Genomic DNA, 20,103 nt, shown 5'->3' with positions numbered 1-20,103 from the left:
CCCCCCCCCACCACCCACCCAGTTTAGCCCATCCTGTGTGGGGCACAGGTCACCTTGTCATGTGCTATTACTGCTGCCGTAACATGCTCCCTGTGATCGGAAGAAAAGAGCATGAGATAGACCCGTGAAGGCTGCGCGAGGGAGAACAAGCGCGAGGGGAGCGAAGAGACAGGATTGGACAAGTCTGCTCTGTTAGTTTCTTAGCTGCATTATGGAGCCACTTTTTACATTCTGGTTTTGTTATGTCCATAAAGTGTTATGTTATCTATTGTTTGTTTTTTTTAACTATTTCTTATGCATTTTTCCTTTATGTTCTTAGGAAATTTTTAAAACAAATCTAAATTTAACTTGGAATGTTAATCAGTAACCCAAGAACATGTTTTACTTTACTTTTGTCTGTTTTTTATCCTTAAATTTCTTTTTTTTTTGTTTTTTGGTGACTGTATTCTGGGCCTATTTGTGCTTTTATGTATGAATCAAAAGGCCATGTGTTTCCATTGTAACCCCGTTCCCTGTATAGACCAGATCTTTCCAGATCTGATTTGTTTTATGTCTCTTCTGTACCTGTTGTGACCCAGCCTGAGGTATGCAGTAAAACACATCGCTCTACGTTTTCCTCCTCTGACAAATTCTCTGATTCTCTCACTCTTTCCCCTGTGTTCCACCTTTGTACCTTTCCACCACCCTTTATTCGTCTCTTTTCCTCCCTTTAAGTGAAAGTTTTGGCAGCGCAGTACAATTTCAGAACCATTTGCGGGATTGCGTCATGTGATGTCGACCGAGGATGCTCATTGGCCTGTCATACCCAGCCTTACTCCTCTCTCTACGGCGTTCCAAAGCGATTCCCCTCTTTCTTGCAGCGCTGTTACGGGTCTGGATGTGATTCTGACTCTTATGTGTTGGGATGTGGTCTGTAAGCTCATTGCTGACATTCTTTGGACGTGATGCCAGAGGTTTTTTTTTTTTATTTCCCGCTTTTCCCTTCTCTCTTCTGCACGTCTGTGTGCACTTAAAATGATCCCTCCTTGAAACGCTGTCAAGGATCCACCCCTTTACTCGCTTTCTTGTATCTTGCCCAATCCTCAAGTCGCATTTCATTCCAACGCCAGGCCCTAATGGCATCACTTAATTAGGTTTGTTAGATGGGTAGGCGTGGGTTGAGGGTGGGTTTTTATAATTGCTTGATATCGACTTTGATGAAAGTTAATCTTACATCTGGGCTCCGCTCCAAATCTTTTTCACAGCTGAGGTTTCATCATGTTTCTTCTGTAAGTAACAGGGCACCTGACAATGAAAACCAATGACCACTTTCCTGTTTGATAATTACATCTTTGTGATGCAGTTGAAAATCTAATAGCAAGTGGAACAGATTGAATAAGTTCCCTTATTTGCATATGATTTCTTATTGGTATTGGACTCCTGCTACCGTCCAGCTTATCATTCATCCCCGTTTATATATCATTTTGTATATTCAGGATACACTCGCTGTAATGCAGTATTCACAAATTCCTGTATCCAAAAGTTTTTTTTATCCATGCACTATCATTCTCAGAAGCTTATACTTCTTCTCATATTAGCTCCTACCAAAGGCCTGCGCCGATTCTCAGATTCACACCGTCTGCAGTTGAGACCTTATTTTGCATCAACTGACATGTCATGTCAGCTAGTTAGTATGTGCACGTTGGAGGTTTCCAGCGGAGATTCGGGATTCAGATGGTGCAAGCAGTTTACACTAATAAACATGCATTGGGTCGTTTCATTTTGTACGAATATTATGCAAACTTTAGTGAGATTCTCCTTCGACTTCTCTGCGTAAAACCGTGCCAGGTGTCTCTGTAGTAAATATTTAATCACTGGACTTCTCATGGAATCTAGCCTTAGATTCTAAGGATATTCATTTACACGACAAGACGAGTTGATTTTCCAGGCATGTTGTTCTTAATTCAGTCCAGGCCTCCAGCAGCACCCAAACCATTTATCTTTAGATGTGAGGATCTCTTCAACTGTTGAGCATTAGGTCGTCCACAAAGAGCACACTATCTTTAAATCTAACCTGAGACCAGTTACAACATCAGTCCCCTGAGTAAGAGAAACATGCGTGTCATTTGTGCCATAATGTGAATAAATCAAAGGGGGAAAGGATGAGTCACTTCTCCACAGCATGCAAGGTAGCACTTGTTCTCCCTCAGCTGGCCTGTTGGGTAAAAAGAAGAGAGGAAACTCCCTAGCCTGTCCTTGAGCCACACCACCAAAATTGGGATAATGTCTTTATTTTGCAGCTTTCCCCACCAAGTTTAAATGACACACTGCAGTCTCTTTGTCGTGCCCGGCAATAATTACAACGAGCCTCATCTCTTGCTCAACCGGCCACTGGCGCGATGTCAGTCAGACCTCTGAACTCAAGTCTTCTCCTGCTTTGCTTTTGCCTTTGTTTTATCATTTTAATTCTCAACAGTCCATCAATTATTCATAGGTCAAGTGTCATTCACTTTCAAGGCTAGTGTGCTTTCAGTTAAGAAGGTCATACTTTTGTACTGCAGGATCACTTCTTTTCTCAGCTTTTATCTCGAGAAAGATGAAGAATTGGTTAAATTAGATTAAGACTGTTTCATCCAATCGTATAAGAGAATATATTATCTGACTGTGGGTCAAATGTTGAAAATATCAACTTTGCAATATGCTGATACTTAGAATAATTATTAAAGAAGTTTAATAATTATTATATAATCATCAGAGTCAATGGGTAAACCAGTAGGTCCAATAGGGCCCAAAATTGTGCCCCCCGATAATTTCCAAACTTCTCTGGAAATTGTAGGTTATGACATTGTACGTGCATTTTTAATTCCATTTTTAAATGAATGCCTTAACTATTACCTTAGTCCCAGTCACAATTGAAGATGCCCCCCTCCCACCTCTTTTTATTCAAAGTAGAGTACGATCCTTGATCGCAGTGGTCACATCCCAGTGCCCGTCTCTCACCGAGTGAGCCTGGAGCTGTCACAGTGGCTGCACCCGCCTAAAACCTCCAAAACATCGGCTCATAACGGTTTCCATCCATCCTGCATTGAGACTGAAACAAAGCATTTTCTCACATGGAGACAAAATGGAGTTGACCAGCAGACAGATTTCACACTGAGAGGTGTACACACAACACACACACACACACACACACACACACACACACACACACACACACACACACACACACACACACACACACACACACACACACACACACACTAAAATTAGCTGCTTCATTGGGAAGAGGGTTTGAGACATAACCAGCAGAAAGAAATCAAGTATAATAAACATGACTCCGACCCGAGTAGGAATTGCTTTTTTGCTGCGCTCCTTCTCAAGATGAAGGTCTGTCAGAGATGCATTTATATTTAGCCACCAAATGAAGTCAGTTATGATTGTGTATTTTTAGCCAGCTTTCTAAAACCCAAACACAGGCTGTTTGTGTTGATCGCGCTTTTCGGGCCACAACTGACAGCAGAGTAACAGCGGCGCTGCTCTGACACAGAAAGTCACAGTGGCAAAGAGGTCACCCTCCCCAACATGCTATAGATGATGTATATATGTCTTTACTCATTTGCTACTCAGCACCAACAGCCCTACTCTCTGGCGTGCTTGTCTTGTACATCCCTTTGTCCTCCCACACTTCTCTCACAGCTTACTTTTGTAGGCGGACATTTCCTCTCGCTTGAACGCAGACGGCAAACGATCACTGGCAATGCAATTGATGGAAAGTCATTTGAAAAGCTTTGAGTAACACGGCAAAGTACAAACATATCTGAAATAGGTCAGCGAGGCGTTGGGACACCTTTCATCTCGAGAAACGCTTCAGTACATCTTTCAGAGCCGTTCTTGCAGGTCATCAAAATTCGGCGGAGGAATGAATGGCATTAAAGCAACATTATTTCTTTATTTACGTTCTGATAAGCGGCTTGTGAACCGCTGAGCCAAAGTTTCATAAAGGTGTCCTGCTAAAAGGAGATTTGGTGACTTCAAAGGCCATGTTATATTAGGCCAATTACTTTTATCAAACTATTGACTGACCCCATGTGCCCCGTGAATGGGGACACGGACATCATTGGGGGGGGGGGGGGGGACACTCCCATTATTACTCAGAACAACCTTGTATTGATTTCCATTGACCCTTCCTTCTGGTGACAAGTGAAGCAGAAATCATGGCAGTAACACCCCCCTACAGCAAAACATAAAAACCTCTATGTAGTGACCAGCCATTCAGGCCTTAATCATTCACTCTTGTTTCATTTTAGTTGGACCGTTTCTACCACATTGACACTATTGACCATATTGGAAAAAAATTTTCTTTCAATATCGGCCCTAATACATAACAGATGTCAACCACAATCTCGTTCACTAAAGTCTTGCTGCTGGTTGTGCAGTTGTTGTGGCTCAAGCTCCTGCCGTGTGTCTCCCAAACAATGAACTTTCCTCCAAGGTCACCTCGATTTTTTTTTTTCTTGGTGTTAGTTGATAAACTCAAATATAATCGGGTGTACCTAGCATTTTTACCACTGCTATGAGGCTTGATTCAATGTTAATTTCATGATTCTGTCTTGAGGTACAAATATCTAGAATCATGTATACTCTGTGACATAGGAGGGTCTTATTCCTGTTGCATGTATGTGGTCGGTCTGAGCTGGCCACACAAACAGAGTGAAAACATTCCTACCCTGTGATGTTCTCAATAGCAACATGGTGAGGATATTACAGACGCCAGTAGAAATTCTGCTGCATGAAATGAAAGCAGTTCAATGTTGCACTGGCCATTCTGTGTTTTTCTCATTTGCCGCCAAGTAATTAGTGGTTCAAATAAGGACAAATCTACGAAACGACACATGTGTAAGGTGACCAGTGCTTCAAGTGACTGAACACTTTGAATAAACAACTTGGGTATCACAAGATATTCGACCCCTTGGTGCTTTCTTAAGGAGATACACGTGTGTACGCGCTTCTTCAGCTGCTTTCATCTTATTCCTGCTCATACTAGTCATGTGGCTCAGATGAGCCATGTTAATTACTCCCAGTACTTCTTTACTTGACATGGAATATGTGCAGCCTGTGTCATTCGCTTACTGCTGTTCCCTTCATCCCCCCCCCCCCCCCGCAATTCTCTTTGTGACTTTTTGCCACAGATCATTTTTGTGAGCCGAACACAATATAACAGTTCCTTATATTTCATGGATTGATAAACCAGGACATAACTGTTAAAGTTCACTCGATGTGCCTTTGGGGTTAGTCGCCGTGCTAATTATAAGATGAAACCTCATTTTAAACTCTTTCGCAACACACAAAGGGATTGTCAGGAGGATAGAAGCTGGCTTAAGATTGAAAAGTCTGTTTTTGTACACTTTGGTGTTAAAATATCGCCGCAGCCAAAAAGGTGTCGCCATCAACCACTTTAGAGAGGAGAAAGGATCAAAAAGGACGGCTTTGTTTAAGGTGCGAACTTTGCGAGTGAGAAGACAAATACAGCCTTCAATGTTTGCAACTTGTCTGGCCAAGTGGCGTTTGATTAGACCAAAGAAAACATACGTCAGTGCTGAGAGTCAGCAGTCGTTATGTTTTCTGGTCGACCCTCTCTTCTCTTTGACAGATTTTCACTTCAGAACGTACTCGGGTGTAACTCTTTTATGGAGTCGGCCAGATTGTTGAAATCGCAACTGTGCTTTACATTCCCAAATAATTCCAAATACAATCCTCAACCATAGTTGTTCCTGGTTCATCAGGAAAGACGAGTTGAGGTAGAGACATATCTCGTTGTGACACTCACTGGAGTAGCAAAAGCTTTGATCCATTAGACATACCAAGAGAACAAGTCAATGCAAACTACCGGTAATGTGAAATATGTAAACATTTCTTGACCGGCTGAATTGATGACTGTATTGATCTCTTTGCTGGTAATGGTTTTATGAACATGCATTAATTGTATGACAAAATTTAAGGGGGGGGGGGGGGGGGGGGGGGGGATTTCTGAAGGTGTTTGACGGCCACTTTGTTCCCCATGATTTCGAAGAATGAGACTGGAATAGCTGAAGCAGCTGTTCATTTGTTTGCTGTACAGAAAAGCATTTAGGTTAGCAAGTCTACTGTGTGATGACAATACCATAACAAGAGCTGTAAATAATTAAGGAAGTTACACACTGCTCTCTAACCTGGCGACTTGCACATTGATCCTGCAGATGAGGGATGGCCTGCTGCTGCTGTTGCAAAAATGAAAGGGCCTGACATAAGTTTGGTTTGAAGGGTAAGATGTGGAAAAAGTCAAATTTATGAGATGGAATAGTGAAACATTTGCTGTTTTATATTTTGAGACTTCTGAAAGTGACTCAATTTTTATGCAATCCATCTGTATCCTTGAAGTGTTATTATGTTCTACCTTCAGCAAATACGTTGCGGTAATTTGTTACAAATCAGCAGATCCGTTCAGGACCTGAGAGTCTGACATTCAGAACTCCAACAGTTGTTTCGCCCCAAAAAGTTCATGAACTACAAAAAGTTCCAGTGACACAGTGCACAATGTTCCTGCTTTATCAAAAGCCTAACGAGAACACATAGCAGTTATTCTCTTAATGTCAAATAAATTAGCTACCATCTACAAACACTCCTTTCACAGGTTCCCTTTCAGAAGTGAAGTACACGATGTCCTGGTAAAGAAAATCCATAATCGTTTGTCCACTGTCGAGCTGGTCTCAGCCCTGTGCATTAATCAGAAGTCTTGATGTTACTACTTCACACTTAATGAAAGAGAGTAATATTTTGCATCATTGCGACAATGACAGACTTGATGGATGAAGCCAAGGCGTGTACACATAATATGTAGATCTTTCAAGAGTAAGACATTCGGTAAAAGCCTAAAGCTGCAAACCCATTCCCCGGCTTTGCGTGCTTGTGACTGGAATGAGTACAGATCTGCTCTAATAACCTGATGCATTATTTAGAACGCTCTCAGTTCTACTGTGCATTTAGTGTAATGGCCTGTCAAGGCTGAATGCAATCACAGAGGACTGACTTCAGTGATCATTCGATGATATAGTAAGGTAAATGGTTGTTTTGGTTCACAGTGAATGATGAGTGGTTATGCCTGCAGTTAGCACTTTGCCTGGAGGCAGCACAACTGATTTAAATTTTCGTTAAAATCATCAGAGCCATTCATACTGCTGTCAACTTTGTGAAGTTTAACATTGTTCAGAAGTAAATTTTTTCAGTTTTTAATGATGGGAATTTTACAACTATTTATCCATCCTGCTGATTATTGGTGAGTTGACGTGGGACATGTTGCCATCCCATTGCCCACACACACACACACACACACACACACACTACCATCAAATGCATATTTTTGGACGGTGAGAAATAATCAGAGAAACCAGATAAGAACATGCAAACTCAGCACAACCCAAACCAGGGATCATCCTGCTACAAGGAAAAAAAGCTCTGATCAATACACCACTATGTTGTCACAAATCTGCAAAATGTATTTATTATTGATCAGTCAGAGGCTGCAACATTTCACAGTATTCCAGGAAAGACTCAATTTGTGAGGAAATAACAGGTTAAAACTGATATTAAAATACATTTGTAGGACTTGCATGCAAATGTAATGAAGATAGTTTAAATTTGTGAAATAATCTTTAGTGAACAGCCATAGTGCTGATGAGTACGATAGTTGCATACCTGCCTTCAATTTTAAAGGCCAGGGGCCTAAATACCTCAGAGGTTGAATCTCAAAACCGAACGGAGCCTGTGAACTTCATGTTAAATAGCGTGTCTCTCATTCTCAATGACTGAGTTGGCAGGCCTGCTTGGCTTTGATTTGGATCTACACCCGAACCTCACCTGCCCTCACATTCGCCTGCAGGGACACTTGCATTGTTTTGGACACATGGTGTGTACATGCCTGAAATGTTAAACCAATACCTTTTCATAGTTTCCTCACATGGGTTTCAAGTGAAGTAGTATAGTAAACTGCCCCGAAGGCTCTCTCACAAAGAACTGACTTTTGTTTAATGTGACTGATGATCGGGGAAGTCTTTGTAGCTGGTGTCACTCTGAAGGACCTGTATGTCAACATTTGTACTAAAAAAGAAAGGAATACGAGAAGGAAACACAAGTCGTCAACCAATACAATCGGGAACCAGAACTCAAGTGGAAGACACACCCAGGCCTGTTGTCGCTCTGGTTAAAATTATAGTCAGACACTAAGCACGTACCTCATAGATGCGCTCACATAATTGATGTATAGTTACAACAGATATTCAGCTCATTGCAAATATTATCAACTGTTGTGTGTCCTTATGATGAGGAAAACCGCAGACTTAAAGGGGGCATATCACACAACTTTTCAACACTTTCACATGGTTCCCATTGGTCCACAAACATTGTATTCAATGTTTTTTGGCCCAGATCCAGCTTGTCCTTGATTTTCAGCCAGTTGAATGCTTGATCATTCAAGCCTCATTCAGAATCTGCTGATTTTCAAGGAGCTGAACTGTCTCTGCCCCGCATGCCCATCTTGGGAAGAGGAGGAAGAGCTTCCTCTCTTTATGCCATGTGCTATTGTTTACATTCTATCTGTCGCTAAGTTACGGAGAAACACTGTTCAATCAAACCAATTTAAACTAGAATCTGACCCAGAAGGAGAAGCTCCTGAAGAAGTACTGACTCTGCTGCTGCAGCAGGACGTTTCAGAATGGTTAGTAAAACATATTGTTTTAACAGCAAATAAATGAATACTCACACCAGCCTGAGTGACTCAGCACTTATCTAACTATGTACATGCCACACTGAGATAATTCAATTATCCTCTTCTAATGATCATAATTATATAGCAGACAGGAGAAAATCCTGAACCCCCATTTAGTCATAGAAATAAATAAAAAGATCACCTCATAATTATCAAGCCCATATACAAACATCAGACTCTACAAGGCCTACATTTGATCTACAATCTCTATCAGCACAACTTTGTAGACATGAACAATAACCTCACAATAAACAACAAACACAAAAATGTGGAAACAGCTGTTGCAAACTAACCAGCTTGGTGCTTCGAAAAGTCATATAAAGAAAGGCATATAAATCAGAATATTTATTGCAGTATTGCAGCGAATCCATCGTTATTCTGGCCAATGTTCTGAAAAAACTCCTCCATGAAGGGCTGGGAGCGACATATCAAACTTTGTGAATTCTTGTTATAGATTCCCTTAAAAAATCAAATGAATCCACTGAGTCCTCACAGGCTCAATAGAAGGCAGTAAAAATCAACTCCTCTGCTCATTGATACAATTAATAACGGTGCTTCTGGCACGTTTTGCTTGTGTCTTCCTACCACCGAAGGTAAACACCTGCAGCTGTCACCAGGTGAATTAAACAGCACAGAGCATGCTGCTTGTGGGCGGGTCAAAGGGAGGGTCTATCTGGATTGGCTTTGGCTAAAAACTTTGGTGACATCACCAAAGATTTGCTTTCCGATTCGCTCTTTGGAGCACACGCTTTAGAAACAATTAAACAAGCCAGAGAACCAGACCGCAGATTTTCTTCACTTCTGGAGTGTCATTCCCAGGTATGGGGACACACATTACTGTAGGAAAACCATTTGAAAGGGAATTTGGCATAATACGGCCCCTTTAACGATTCTGTGTTATTTTGTAATGTGACGGATGGAGTTACCTTTCAGTCACCTGGACACATTCTGCGTCAGTAGTAAAGCAGAAAAGCCTTAAAACCTTCTCTGTGGCTTGTTGTTCATCAGTGATCCCGGTGACCCATCTGCTAAATTGCCCGGACAAATATTTGCACACGTTTTACTGTATGGTTAAAGATGTATCGGATTCTTCTGCTTTTGGGGCCTTTTCGGAGCTTCTCTTGAAGCTGGAGCCACTGCTGTGCTGCGCCTGCAGCCGTCAGCCAGTGACTGTATCCTGTTTTCTACATGTTTTGACCTTTCATTATAATAAAGACTAAATCTCCTGGTAATGGAGTTGGACAGGATCACAGTATGTTTGAAAGGCGTGCTTGTCATATTCACAGTCAAACCAAAATAATAAGGAAAAAAAGTTGCAGACTTTTTTTCTTTTTTTTTTCCAGACGAGAGATTTTTGTTGTTTTGGAGTTAGATCTGAATGATGAAAAGCTCTGTCAAATTATTGTCAATTATTCAGTCGGGTGTCTTACCTCATTTGGATGATGATTTGTGTGTTTGCTACAAATTGTATTGGTCCGCACACACGCACGCACACACACACACACACACACACACACACACACACACACACACACACACACACACACACACACACACACACACACACACACACACACACACACACACACACACACACACACACACACACACACACACACACACACACACACACACACACACCTCCTTCCAATCATTCGCCTTCCTTTCAGTCTGCACTGGAAGCAAAGAAAGGAATAAGAATGGAGCTTTGTGAGGAGGACAGTGATTGTTTGTTTATGAGGATGCTAGCCTTGTGGTGACATGCCTTTTTTTCTCCCCCTCACAAGGCCGTTAAGTGAAATAGATACTTCTAGCACTATGTAATCAAATGTAACCCAGATACATCGTTCGGATTGGAACAGGCTTTTTTCCCCCCTTGATTCATGTGGCCCCCATTCCTTGCCCCGGGACAAGGGCTTTGGAGTTGAGTTGAACTTCTAAGAATTGACCAGAGAGGCGGTTCTGTCCTGCGGGAAGGGCTTCACTTTAGTTTGCAAGTCGACAGGTGACAACCGACATGTCACATGTAATGTTGGGTCATGAGAGTGATCTCTAATGAATTAACCAGATAGTTTAACAAAAACTTTAATAAAAGTTTCAGAATTGCTTGTGAGTTTTAGATATAATTTGACATTCAAGAATTTAGAAGGCCAACACCTGGTGCTTTTTTGTGGACATTTTCATGAACAAACATCACGGATTATTTCTTTTGCTTATTGTTTCTCTGTCCTCTCGTGTTCAGTGATGGAGCCCGCCGTTGTGAGTACGTCCACGCTGGCCCCCGAGGAGTTCGACAGGAATGTGCCGCGGATCTGCGGCGTATGTGGCGACAAAGCCACCGGGTTCCACTTCAACGCCATGACCTGCGAGGGCTGCAAGGGCTTCTTCAGGTACACAACCACATGCATGTCTATGTCAAGTTCAAGCAGATGGAAAATGTAAAAAGAAGAAGGGGAAAAAAAAATAAATCTACATATTGACAAAGTTATTGATTCATGCATACACGAGCATAGAAACACAGGTCTGAGATTGCATATTTAATGGCCACCCACATACTTACATGCATAAAATATAATTGCTGCCCACAGTTACAAGGAACGCACACACAAAAGCGCCGACAACATCCGTGTTCGCGGTAGAGCTGCGCAGCAGGCCCGGGAATACAAATGAGCTGAATCCTATGCTTAATGTCTCGGTTGCTCCCCGCACGTTGATACAGCCATGAGTTTCCAATTTCGGCCCCGAGAAAAAAAACTAACGCGAGTCATGATTCGGCTGCACCGTGTGTTTGATAGATCCCGGCCGTTTGCGTATGTTCCTCTCAGCAGTGTTGATATTTAAAGGCAGAGGAGAGAAGAGACGGATGTTTAATAATCTTCTTCGTCATTTCTCAGACGGCCCCTGCGCGAACTCCTACGCGGGATGTGTGTGTCCATGTGTGCTCACATCTGTGTATAAACGTCCGTACATGCATGTCCATTACCGACTAAATCATCGTGGTTTGCGTCACTGTTTGGCAAGAGTCATCTTTCACCCCCAGATTCTTTGGCTCTCGTCCATATTTTGTGCAGCTTCTCTCAAGTCCCAGATTTGAAGGGCAAAAAATATTTATCCACTTTTGCCATAATTATCCTTTATGTAAAACACTGTCAGAGATTGCCACGGAGGTTGATTGGCTAAAATCTTTGCACGCAAGTATTACAAACATAAACACGCACATGTTCTGGCACACACAGGAATGTTGAATACATTTTAAAGAATCTTATAACTTTGACTTTCTTGGGGGGGGGGTTATGGGTTTTTGTTTTTTTTTTTTTACTTCTGTGTGCTTGCAGTCGTCTCTATATTTGCATTTTAATTGACTCTGAAAATGTTCCCGGTTGGTTTAGACGCAGTATGAAGCGCAAGGCCACCTTCACATGCCCCTTTAACGGCAGTTGCACCATCACCAAGGACAACAGGCGCCACTGCCAGGCCTGCCGGCTCAAACGTTGTGTGGACATTGGCATGATGAAAGAGTGTAAGTATGACAGGTGACCCTCATGTCCTCTGACCCCCATTTGTTACGTAGTGAAGTTATTTTAGTTGTGTACGGGGACCAGATTTGGAGCATGGTGTCGCTGTTTAGTGAGAGATATTGTAGTGACTGTGTAGTAAAGCTCTGATCCTGGACTTGCATGATTATCCGGGCTGATCCAAGTTTGCCTTCGCTCATGGACACAAAAAAATATCATAAAATTGTATACTGATGACAAAAAATGTTAGGTTTTTTTTTTGTTTGTTTTTTTTAAACAGTCAAATTTACACAATTTGTATTTGCTGTCTTGGGGGGCCAACTGTCCACTTGTAAATATTATGTAAGATTTGGACGGAGGTCAAGCTTCTCTGGGTCTTTGCCCCATTAGAGTGTTTACATGTTCTGTTTGAGTAAGTGGAGCCTCCCTACATTGTGTACAGTAAGTGTGCTCCATCTGAAGTTTAAACGCCTTACGTACAATGTAACCGGGCCCCTTCTTTCCAGAGTGTCGTTTGTTTTCATAGTCTGTAAATAGCAGGTCCATCTTTTCTTGTTTTCTTCTAATATCCGGATATTGTGCACAGGCCTTTTCTTAAAGCAGCAGTTTTTGTTTTTTTTCCCTCCCTGGCAGCTGAATGTTTTCTTTTCCCCCCGCAGTGTTTGTGTGAATACCACAAGAGCACTGCAATTTACTGTACATGAGCGGGAGTCAGTGGTGTTTCTATTTGCTGTTGTGAAAACAGCCGCATGTTGTTGAGACCCAGCTCTCCCTCTCTCTCTCTCTCTCTCTCTCTCTCTCTCCCTTTCTCCCTTTCTCCCCTCTCTGTTTCTGTGAGCTAATTCAGTGGCTAGAACAACAAGGAGTGAACGGAACAAAGACAATGCGCTCAGTTGTTGAGTGCAGCAGGGGTCTCAATATGGACCCATCCCCTCCCACTTTCTTCCTCCAGAGAATAACACCCCCCCCCCCCCACCCACACACACACACACACACACACACACACACACACCCCCCACCCTTTCATTGACATAGCTGTCATCACAATGCAAAAACAAAAGTACTCCAATCCTTCAAAAACGGTGTACTTTACAGTCACTCCTTCCTGTTAGTCTACCTGTTCATCCTCCAGTTGTTTTCCCGTTTCCACACCAGATGTTTTCTGTTTGGCTTTTGCATTGTTATTCCTACACAAAGAAATTCTCACACACGGTCGTCGTCGTCGTCGTCCCCCCCCCCCCCCCCCCCTTGAATGTATACTTCTTCACTGTGTATGAAGTCCTAACACACTCTCCCTGTGTTCTGCCTCTGCAGTTATTCTGACAGATGAGGAAGTGCAGAGGAAGAAGGACCTGATTCAGAGGAGGAAGGACGAGGAGGCACAGCGCGAAGCGGAGAAGGAGGCGCGGCGGCCCCGACTCTCTGACGAGCAGAGCCAGGTCATCGCCACACTGGTGGAGGCGCACCACAAGACATACGACGACTCCTACTCTGACTTCTGTCGTTTTAGGGTTGGTTTTCCTCAAACGCCTTTCAGTGCCACTCGTTTCACGGCATTTTCCCTGCACAGAATAAAGCTTGGGGTGGTTGTAGATTTTAACAATATCTCTAAGGCCATTTTTATATTCACTGGAACTTCTCTTTATCTCTTTGATGAATAATGAAATAATGAGGCAATATTCTTGACAAGTCTTAATTTCAATCATTTCATCTTCCAATGGTGATGTGATGCATAATTACATACTGGTCATTTCAAACAATAATCTGATAAATATATTAATCTCTTTTGCTATGTGAATACCCCTTATCGTAAGGCTGGACTCGTCTTTTCCCCTCTCTAGCCTCCTGTGCGTGAAGGCCCGGTGACACGAAGTGCCAGCAGAGCTGCTTCTCTCCACTCCCTGTCTGATGCCTCCTCAGACTCCTTCAGTCACTCTCCCGGTAAAATGAAATCCACACTACTCCTGAGCTCTTCCATAAAGATCAAGTAAAAACTGTGGGACTGTGTCACGATATATTTAGCTTTTCCTGCGCATTTTAAAAGTGTCATTTAGAAACAAAAGAAGAAAAAAAAGGTACTTGGCTTGATGATCAAACGTGAACCTCTCACAACCCGCAGAAAAGCTGCTTTCTTTCAAGTGCTCCCTTCCTCCGTTTCAGTTCAGTTTTTCCCTTATATAATCTGTTAGGCTGCTTTACTGAGAATCTGGTGAAACTCGTGGTAATAACTTCTACTGTGCAGACACCTGACTCCTACTAGTAAACACCAGTTCATTAATGTATCTGTCACTAATGGAGTGAACACAGCGAGGGGCTGGATCACGTGGACCACCGCCAACACTCTGCAGAGACAAATAACTCAAAGCCCCCCCCCCCCCCCCAGCTAGCTGTGCGTGCGTCACATGCTGTATGAGCTGTCATCTACGATTCATCTCACATCTACTGACCGGGCGTTCGTGCATTTTCAGTCAACAAGCCGTCATTTGTGTCATTATTGTCTGCTCGTGCAAAGTATGTTTGTAATCCTCAAGTCGTCATTTGCTTCTTTCTTCTTCCCTTTCATTTCACATGCTTTGCCTTTCTTATCCCGGTGACTTACAGAGTCAGTAGACACCAAAATGAACTTCAACAACCTGCTGATGATGTACCAGGAGCAAGGCAGCAGTCCGGACTCCAGCGAGGAGGAAGGCTCCAGCTTCTCTATGCTGCCTCACCTGGCTGACCTGGTCTCCTACAGCATTCAGAAGGTCATTGGCTTTGCCAAGATGATCCCAGGGTTCAGGTATGTGCAGACGGACATCCTTTTCTCTGTCTACTACAGATGGTCCAACTGTGCAGCTGTCCAGCAATCAAAAGATGATCAAACTCACTGATCAACCATGGCCGTCATAGCAAATACATAGCAAGTCAATCATATTTATTTGAGAAATTAATTACTCTCAGTTTCCATGAAGCAACATAAAGCAGAACCATGACCTTTTTTTACCCCAACACTCTCATTCTTGTAAGTCTTACCCATTTGAAAATGACAGCATAAACATCCCGAGTGTCTCCCACTGTCATGTCTTTGTGAAAACACTGGCGAAAGTAGAGCAGAGGTCTCACAACCACTATGTTCAATGTTAGGAAAGCAACAACAACAAAACATACTAGAATGTTCCAAATGTGAATAGAAACTTATATAAAGTCTCTAAAAGAACTCATAAATTGTTAGTTGAAACTTTCCTGGGCAAACCCTGCCTCCTGGTGTGTTTTTTATTGACATATGTCCGAGTGACTTTTTACCCAAATGTGTGTTGAAGACTTTGTACACCTGCATGTTTTGCATGTTTTCTTTTTTTTTTTTTTTTTCCCCTGCCCAATTAGACGGTGTTGTTCCACTATGATTGCTTTAGTTTAAAGGTCTTTGTGTTACAGATCCGGAAACCTTTTATGTTTATTGTTGCTTCACTGAACAAGGTTATACATTTGCCAGGTTTGTGTTCGTACGTGTGAAGTTCAACCTTGTATGTGTATCAGTAGGTGACTTATGGCACGCCCTTCAATGCTGAACAGGCAACTTGTTTTTCCAACAAACAATCCAAAGCCTCGTTTATCTGATGATCACATGTTTTATGAGCATGTGATTATACTATATACAAAAAAATATTTTCCTGTGTTTTAACCTTGCACGAGCACACATTTTATTTTATTTTTTTTTAAAGATTCAAAAGTTTCTCATACTGGAAAATAAAACGGTCAGATGAACCGGTCATGTGAGGAAAAAGGTATAATTACGACAAACGTTCAAGGTCTCTGGAGTGTTTGTCTCTTGAAATGTTGACAGAGATGAACAGTGTCTCCGGGGGTCACCCCGAAGTCGAGGCCGGAACGAGTCGGGGCCTGTTTTTCCTGAAAGTTGTCATTCTCACTTGAAACAACTGACGGACATGGCAGTTTACTTCAGGAATGTTTTTCCACTTACGCTGTGCTTTATAATCCTTTAAAAACAACCCCCCCCCCCCCCCCCCCCAAAGATGTTCTCATTCCAGCTTCAAAGGCACGTATCGTGGCCGAAGCAGGATTTTAACTGTTAGAGCTTTCCTAATGTTTCTTAAATGTATCAAATCAGGTTGGATGTGCTTTTCTCCTGACGCACCGTGTATTTGATACATTTTGATACATTTGATACATTTTGATACATTTTGAAGACTCACTTAAACCCCCTGATAAGAACTCTTTAAAAAAAAAAGTGAGACAGCTTACCTGAAGTGTTCCACACGTATGTTTCATATATTTGCCCTTTATGAAAAACAAAAAAAAAAAATGGTGATAATGATTCTATATATGTCCTCCGACAGGGAGCTGACCGCAGAGGACCAGATCGCCCTGCTCAAGTCCAGCGCCATCGAGGTGATCATGTTGCGATCGAATCAGAGCTTCAACCTGGAAGACATGTCATGGAGCTGCGGTGCGCCCGACTTTAAATACCAGATCAGTGATGTCACCAAAGGTCAGTGTCAACCCCTCTGTGTGCACACTTTGGCTGTTGTGAGGACGAGGTGGTATTCAGGATTGTGTGTGTGCATGGCGATAGCTGAAGAGGAGCTGTGCGAGTAGCACGCTCACACCTTTTTCACTCGGTGCACAAGCTGGAGTGCTTGTCGCGAAGGAGCTGGCCGTATCATTAAGTGTGCGAGTACAGATAAGGATACTGGCTCCAGCCTGTGCACACACCCACAGGCAAGAAACGCTCATGCAAATGTTTATGCAAAACCATACATTTCTGCAGAAGGCCCCATGGGCAAAGCTTTCTTTTGGCCTTTCAAACTAGACCTTCTCTCGCTTGGATCAACTGAAGAATGCCACTTCTGACCCGCACAACACACACACACACACACACACACACACACACACACACACACACACACACACACACACACACACACACACACACACACACACACACACACACACACACACACACACACACACACACACACACACACACACACACACACACACCTGAACCAGGTGAACCAGCTCTGTTGTGCTCTTCTTAAAATATCATTAAGTAGTTGACACTGACACCAGTGTCCGTGCACACAAGAGAAGTGCATACATCATCTCTCAAAAAGCTTAATCATGGTTGTTTATGAAATAAATGGTGTTAAGGAAAATAGAAATGTGGATGTTTTTCAAGCCTGCTCCTTAAATCTAAATTGTTCAACACAAAAAAAACTGCTCAACCCAAGAAAAATTGTTCTGTACAAATGAGAAAACCGTTCAGTTATAATAAATAAAATAACTGGTGGGTCTAATTAATTCAAGAAGTCATTTGGTGCGGAGTTGTTTTGTGCTGCAGGCACAATTTCGCAAGTGCACTGAAATGAATGGAGCTCAATGCACAGTGCAGCCACAAAATGAAAAGGAGAAAAAAAAGCGGCACTCTTTATAATCAGTGAATGTTTTGATCAGCGCTGTGCAGCTCCTCATTTCCACATCAAAACACATCATCACCTAAGAATTAGTATGTTGTGTTAAAGAAAATGGAACTCGTTCAATCTCAATCCACACCCTGCATCGCATGAAGCTCCTGTCCGGTAGGTCTTATTGGGGGAAAAAAAAAAAGAAAAGAAAAGAAAAACAGAGAGTACACTGTATGAGATTAGGGGGGGGGGGAATTAATAAAGCTTCACCAGAGATTATTCCAACAGGCAAAGTGAAATATTAATGAGGAAGAGGGATGGAAGGAAGGGGACCTTTCCTCTGCTGTAGAGTGAGAAGCTGCGCAGGTTGTGATATGTTGATCGTCTGCAGCGGGCCACACACTGGAGCTGCTGGAGCCGCTGGTGAAGTTCCAGGTGGGCCTGAAGAAGCTCAACCTGCACGAGGAGGAACATGTGCTGCTCATGGCCATCTGTCTGCTTTCTCCAGGTATGTAGGTCTGCTGGAGTGGAGGAGGGTCATCATGAATTGTTCATGATTGATCTTCAGCTTCGTCTTCCCGATAGAGAAACGCATTTGATGTGGTGAATTATCATCTTGAATGTTCATTCGAAGCCACGCCGCAAACGTTCGATCGACATAAATCACGGCGAGGCCCCGCTCTTGTGCTATTTCAAGAATTTTTCCGTCTCCTCCGAGCAATCGCTTTTACGCGAGCGCACATCCTGGTGTGTGGTATGCATTCGTAGCGAATACAGTCCATTTATTATACATGTATAGTTATGCAAGGAGGCAAGCATGTGTAACTAAGTGGTTATTTGCATCCCTTTGTGAGTATGAGGCTCCTCATTAACAATGCATATGTGTTCTCCCCAATCTAAACTTAGTTGGCCACCTGACTAGAATGATGAAATCATGCAAGTAAAACATGCAAAACAAAAAAAAAAGATTTTATGTCATTTCCAGTCCGATTCCTGGAATTCACAACAAATAGAGCAACGTTTGAACAAAACGTATAAGGACTAATAAGACACAATTTTTGAAAGTTCAATATTTGAGTATAATGCAAAATATACTCTTTGAAAGCATCTTACATGACATCTTAATTCTTACAGGTTCATTATTCTCTCTTTCTATTTTCCTTTTATTATTTTGTTTTGTTTCTTTCATTCTATAGCTTTTTGTTGATGTTTGTCAAATCATCTCCTATTTTGTTTATATCCCTCCAAAGGTGTCATTTGTAGGAGTAGTAGGGACTGTCCTCTTTTCAAACAGCTCCTGTCTTCAATACCTGAAGCTGTTGTGTAGTTTGTGTTACAACCATAAATACCTCAAGTATCCCCCCCCCCCCCTCCACCGCTGCAGACCGCCCAGGTGTTCAGGATCATGCACGGATTGAAGTCCTCCAGGACCGGCTGTCAGAGACCCTGCAGGCCTACATCCAGCTCCACCACCCGGGGGGCCGCCTGCTCTACGCCAAGATGATCCAGAAGCTGGCCGACCTGCGCAGCCTCAACGAGGAGCACTCCAAACAGTACCGCTCACTGTCCTTCCAGCCCGAGCACAGCATGCAGCTCACCCCGCTGGTGCTGGAGGTGTTCGGCAGCGAGGTCTCCTAGAAGACCCTCTGCCGAACCTCGAGCGGCCCGAGTGGAAGCTGGAGACGAGATCCCCCCCCCCCACCACCACTGGGTTAGGGAGAGGAAAAACATGGAGGAAGGAAGCAGAGGATGTGCTGGATGGACTAAGTAGAGGTGTGGAGGATGAAGCCAGTGGAAGAGAGAAAGTGCAGTGTGTGTATGTTTGTGTGTGTCTGGCTTTATGTCTTGTTGTTAAGGCCGAGGTTGTGTGGAGAGAAAGTAGTATGTCGAGAGACGCGGCAAACAAGGGAATTTCGTAAAGTACTCATTAATCTCTTCATACAACATCTGCCTGTATACAGTGTTTTGTTGTTGTTTTTTTTTTTTTAAATCTGTGTTTAAATCAACAAACCGCTGCTTCTGATGCCTGGACATTTTGTGTATGTGTGTGTGTGTCGAGCACACACCGACACAGCAAACCATACTCAGTTATTCATTTAGCCATTCAGTTGAGCTACCTCTTGTTTTGCCGGGGTTGTTTTGTATTTACATCACCTTCGTGAAACAGTACCTTTTTACACACACAGATTTTAGATACGGATCACATTTCAGTTTATCGGTGCAAAAGCAGTGCCTGCACATAATGTCATGTTTTTTTTTTTGGTTTTTTTTGTTGATTTTATCTTTTTGTTTTCTTTGCTCATTTGTATTTGTATCTGCTTCTCTCCAAGGCAGCACTTGTATATGGCTGTGTACAGAATTCAGACACACGCCTGTCACCTTTCGCCAAAGGTATGGTAAA

At 42.7% G+C, this 20,103-nt stretch overlaps 1 protein-coding gene across 1 annotated transcript; it reads left to right on the top strand.

Moving 5' to 3' along the window:
* Positions 1–11,023: 11,023 nt before the first annotated feature.
* Positions 11,024–19,340, top strand: LOC308129092 (vitamin D3 receptor B; the record flags this gene model as incomplete). Its single annotated transcript, XM_080494869.1, has 8 exons — positions 11,024–11,169; positions 12,169–12,299; positions 13,609–13,805; positions 14,136–14,235; positions 14,896–15,076; positions 16,635–16,786; positions 18,094–18,210; positions 19,087–19,340. 8 exons carry the CDS (start codon positions 11,024–11,026, stop codon positions 19,338–19,340), a joined length of 1,278 nt encoding a protein of 425 aa, XP_080350995.1.
* Between the last annotated feature and the right edge of the window lie 763 nt (positions 19,341–20,103).

The sequence above is a fragment of the Blennius ocellaris genome (genome assembly GCF_963422515.1).
Source record: "Blennius ocellaris genome assembly, chromosome: 4".
In the NCBI taxonomy this organism is placed as follows: domain Eukaryota; kingdom Metazoa; phylum Chordata; class Actinopteri; order Blenniiformes; family Blenniidae; genus Blennius; species Blennius ocellaris.
This window is presented reverse-complemented; position numbering and strand designations above follow the sequence as displayed.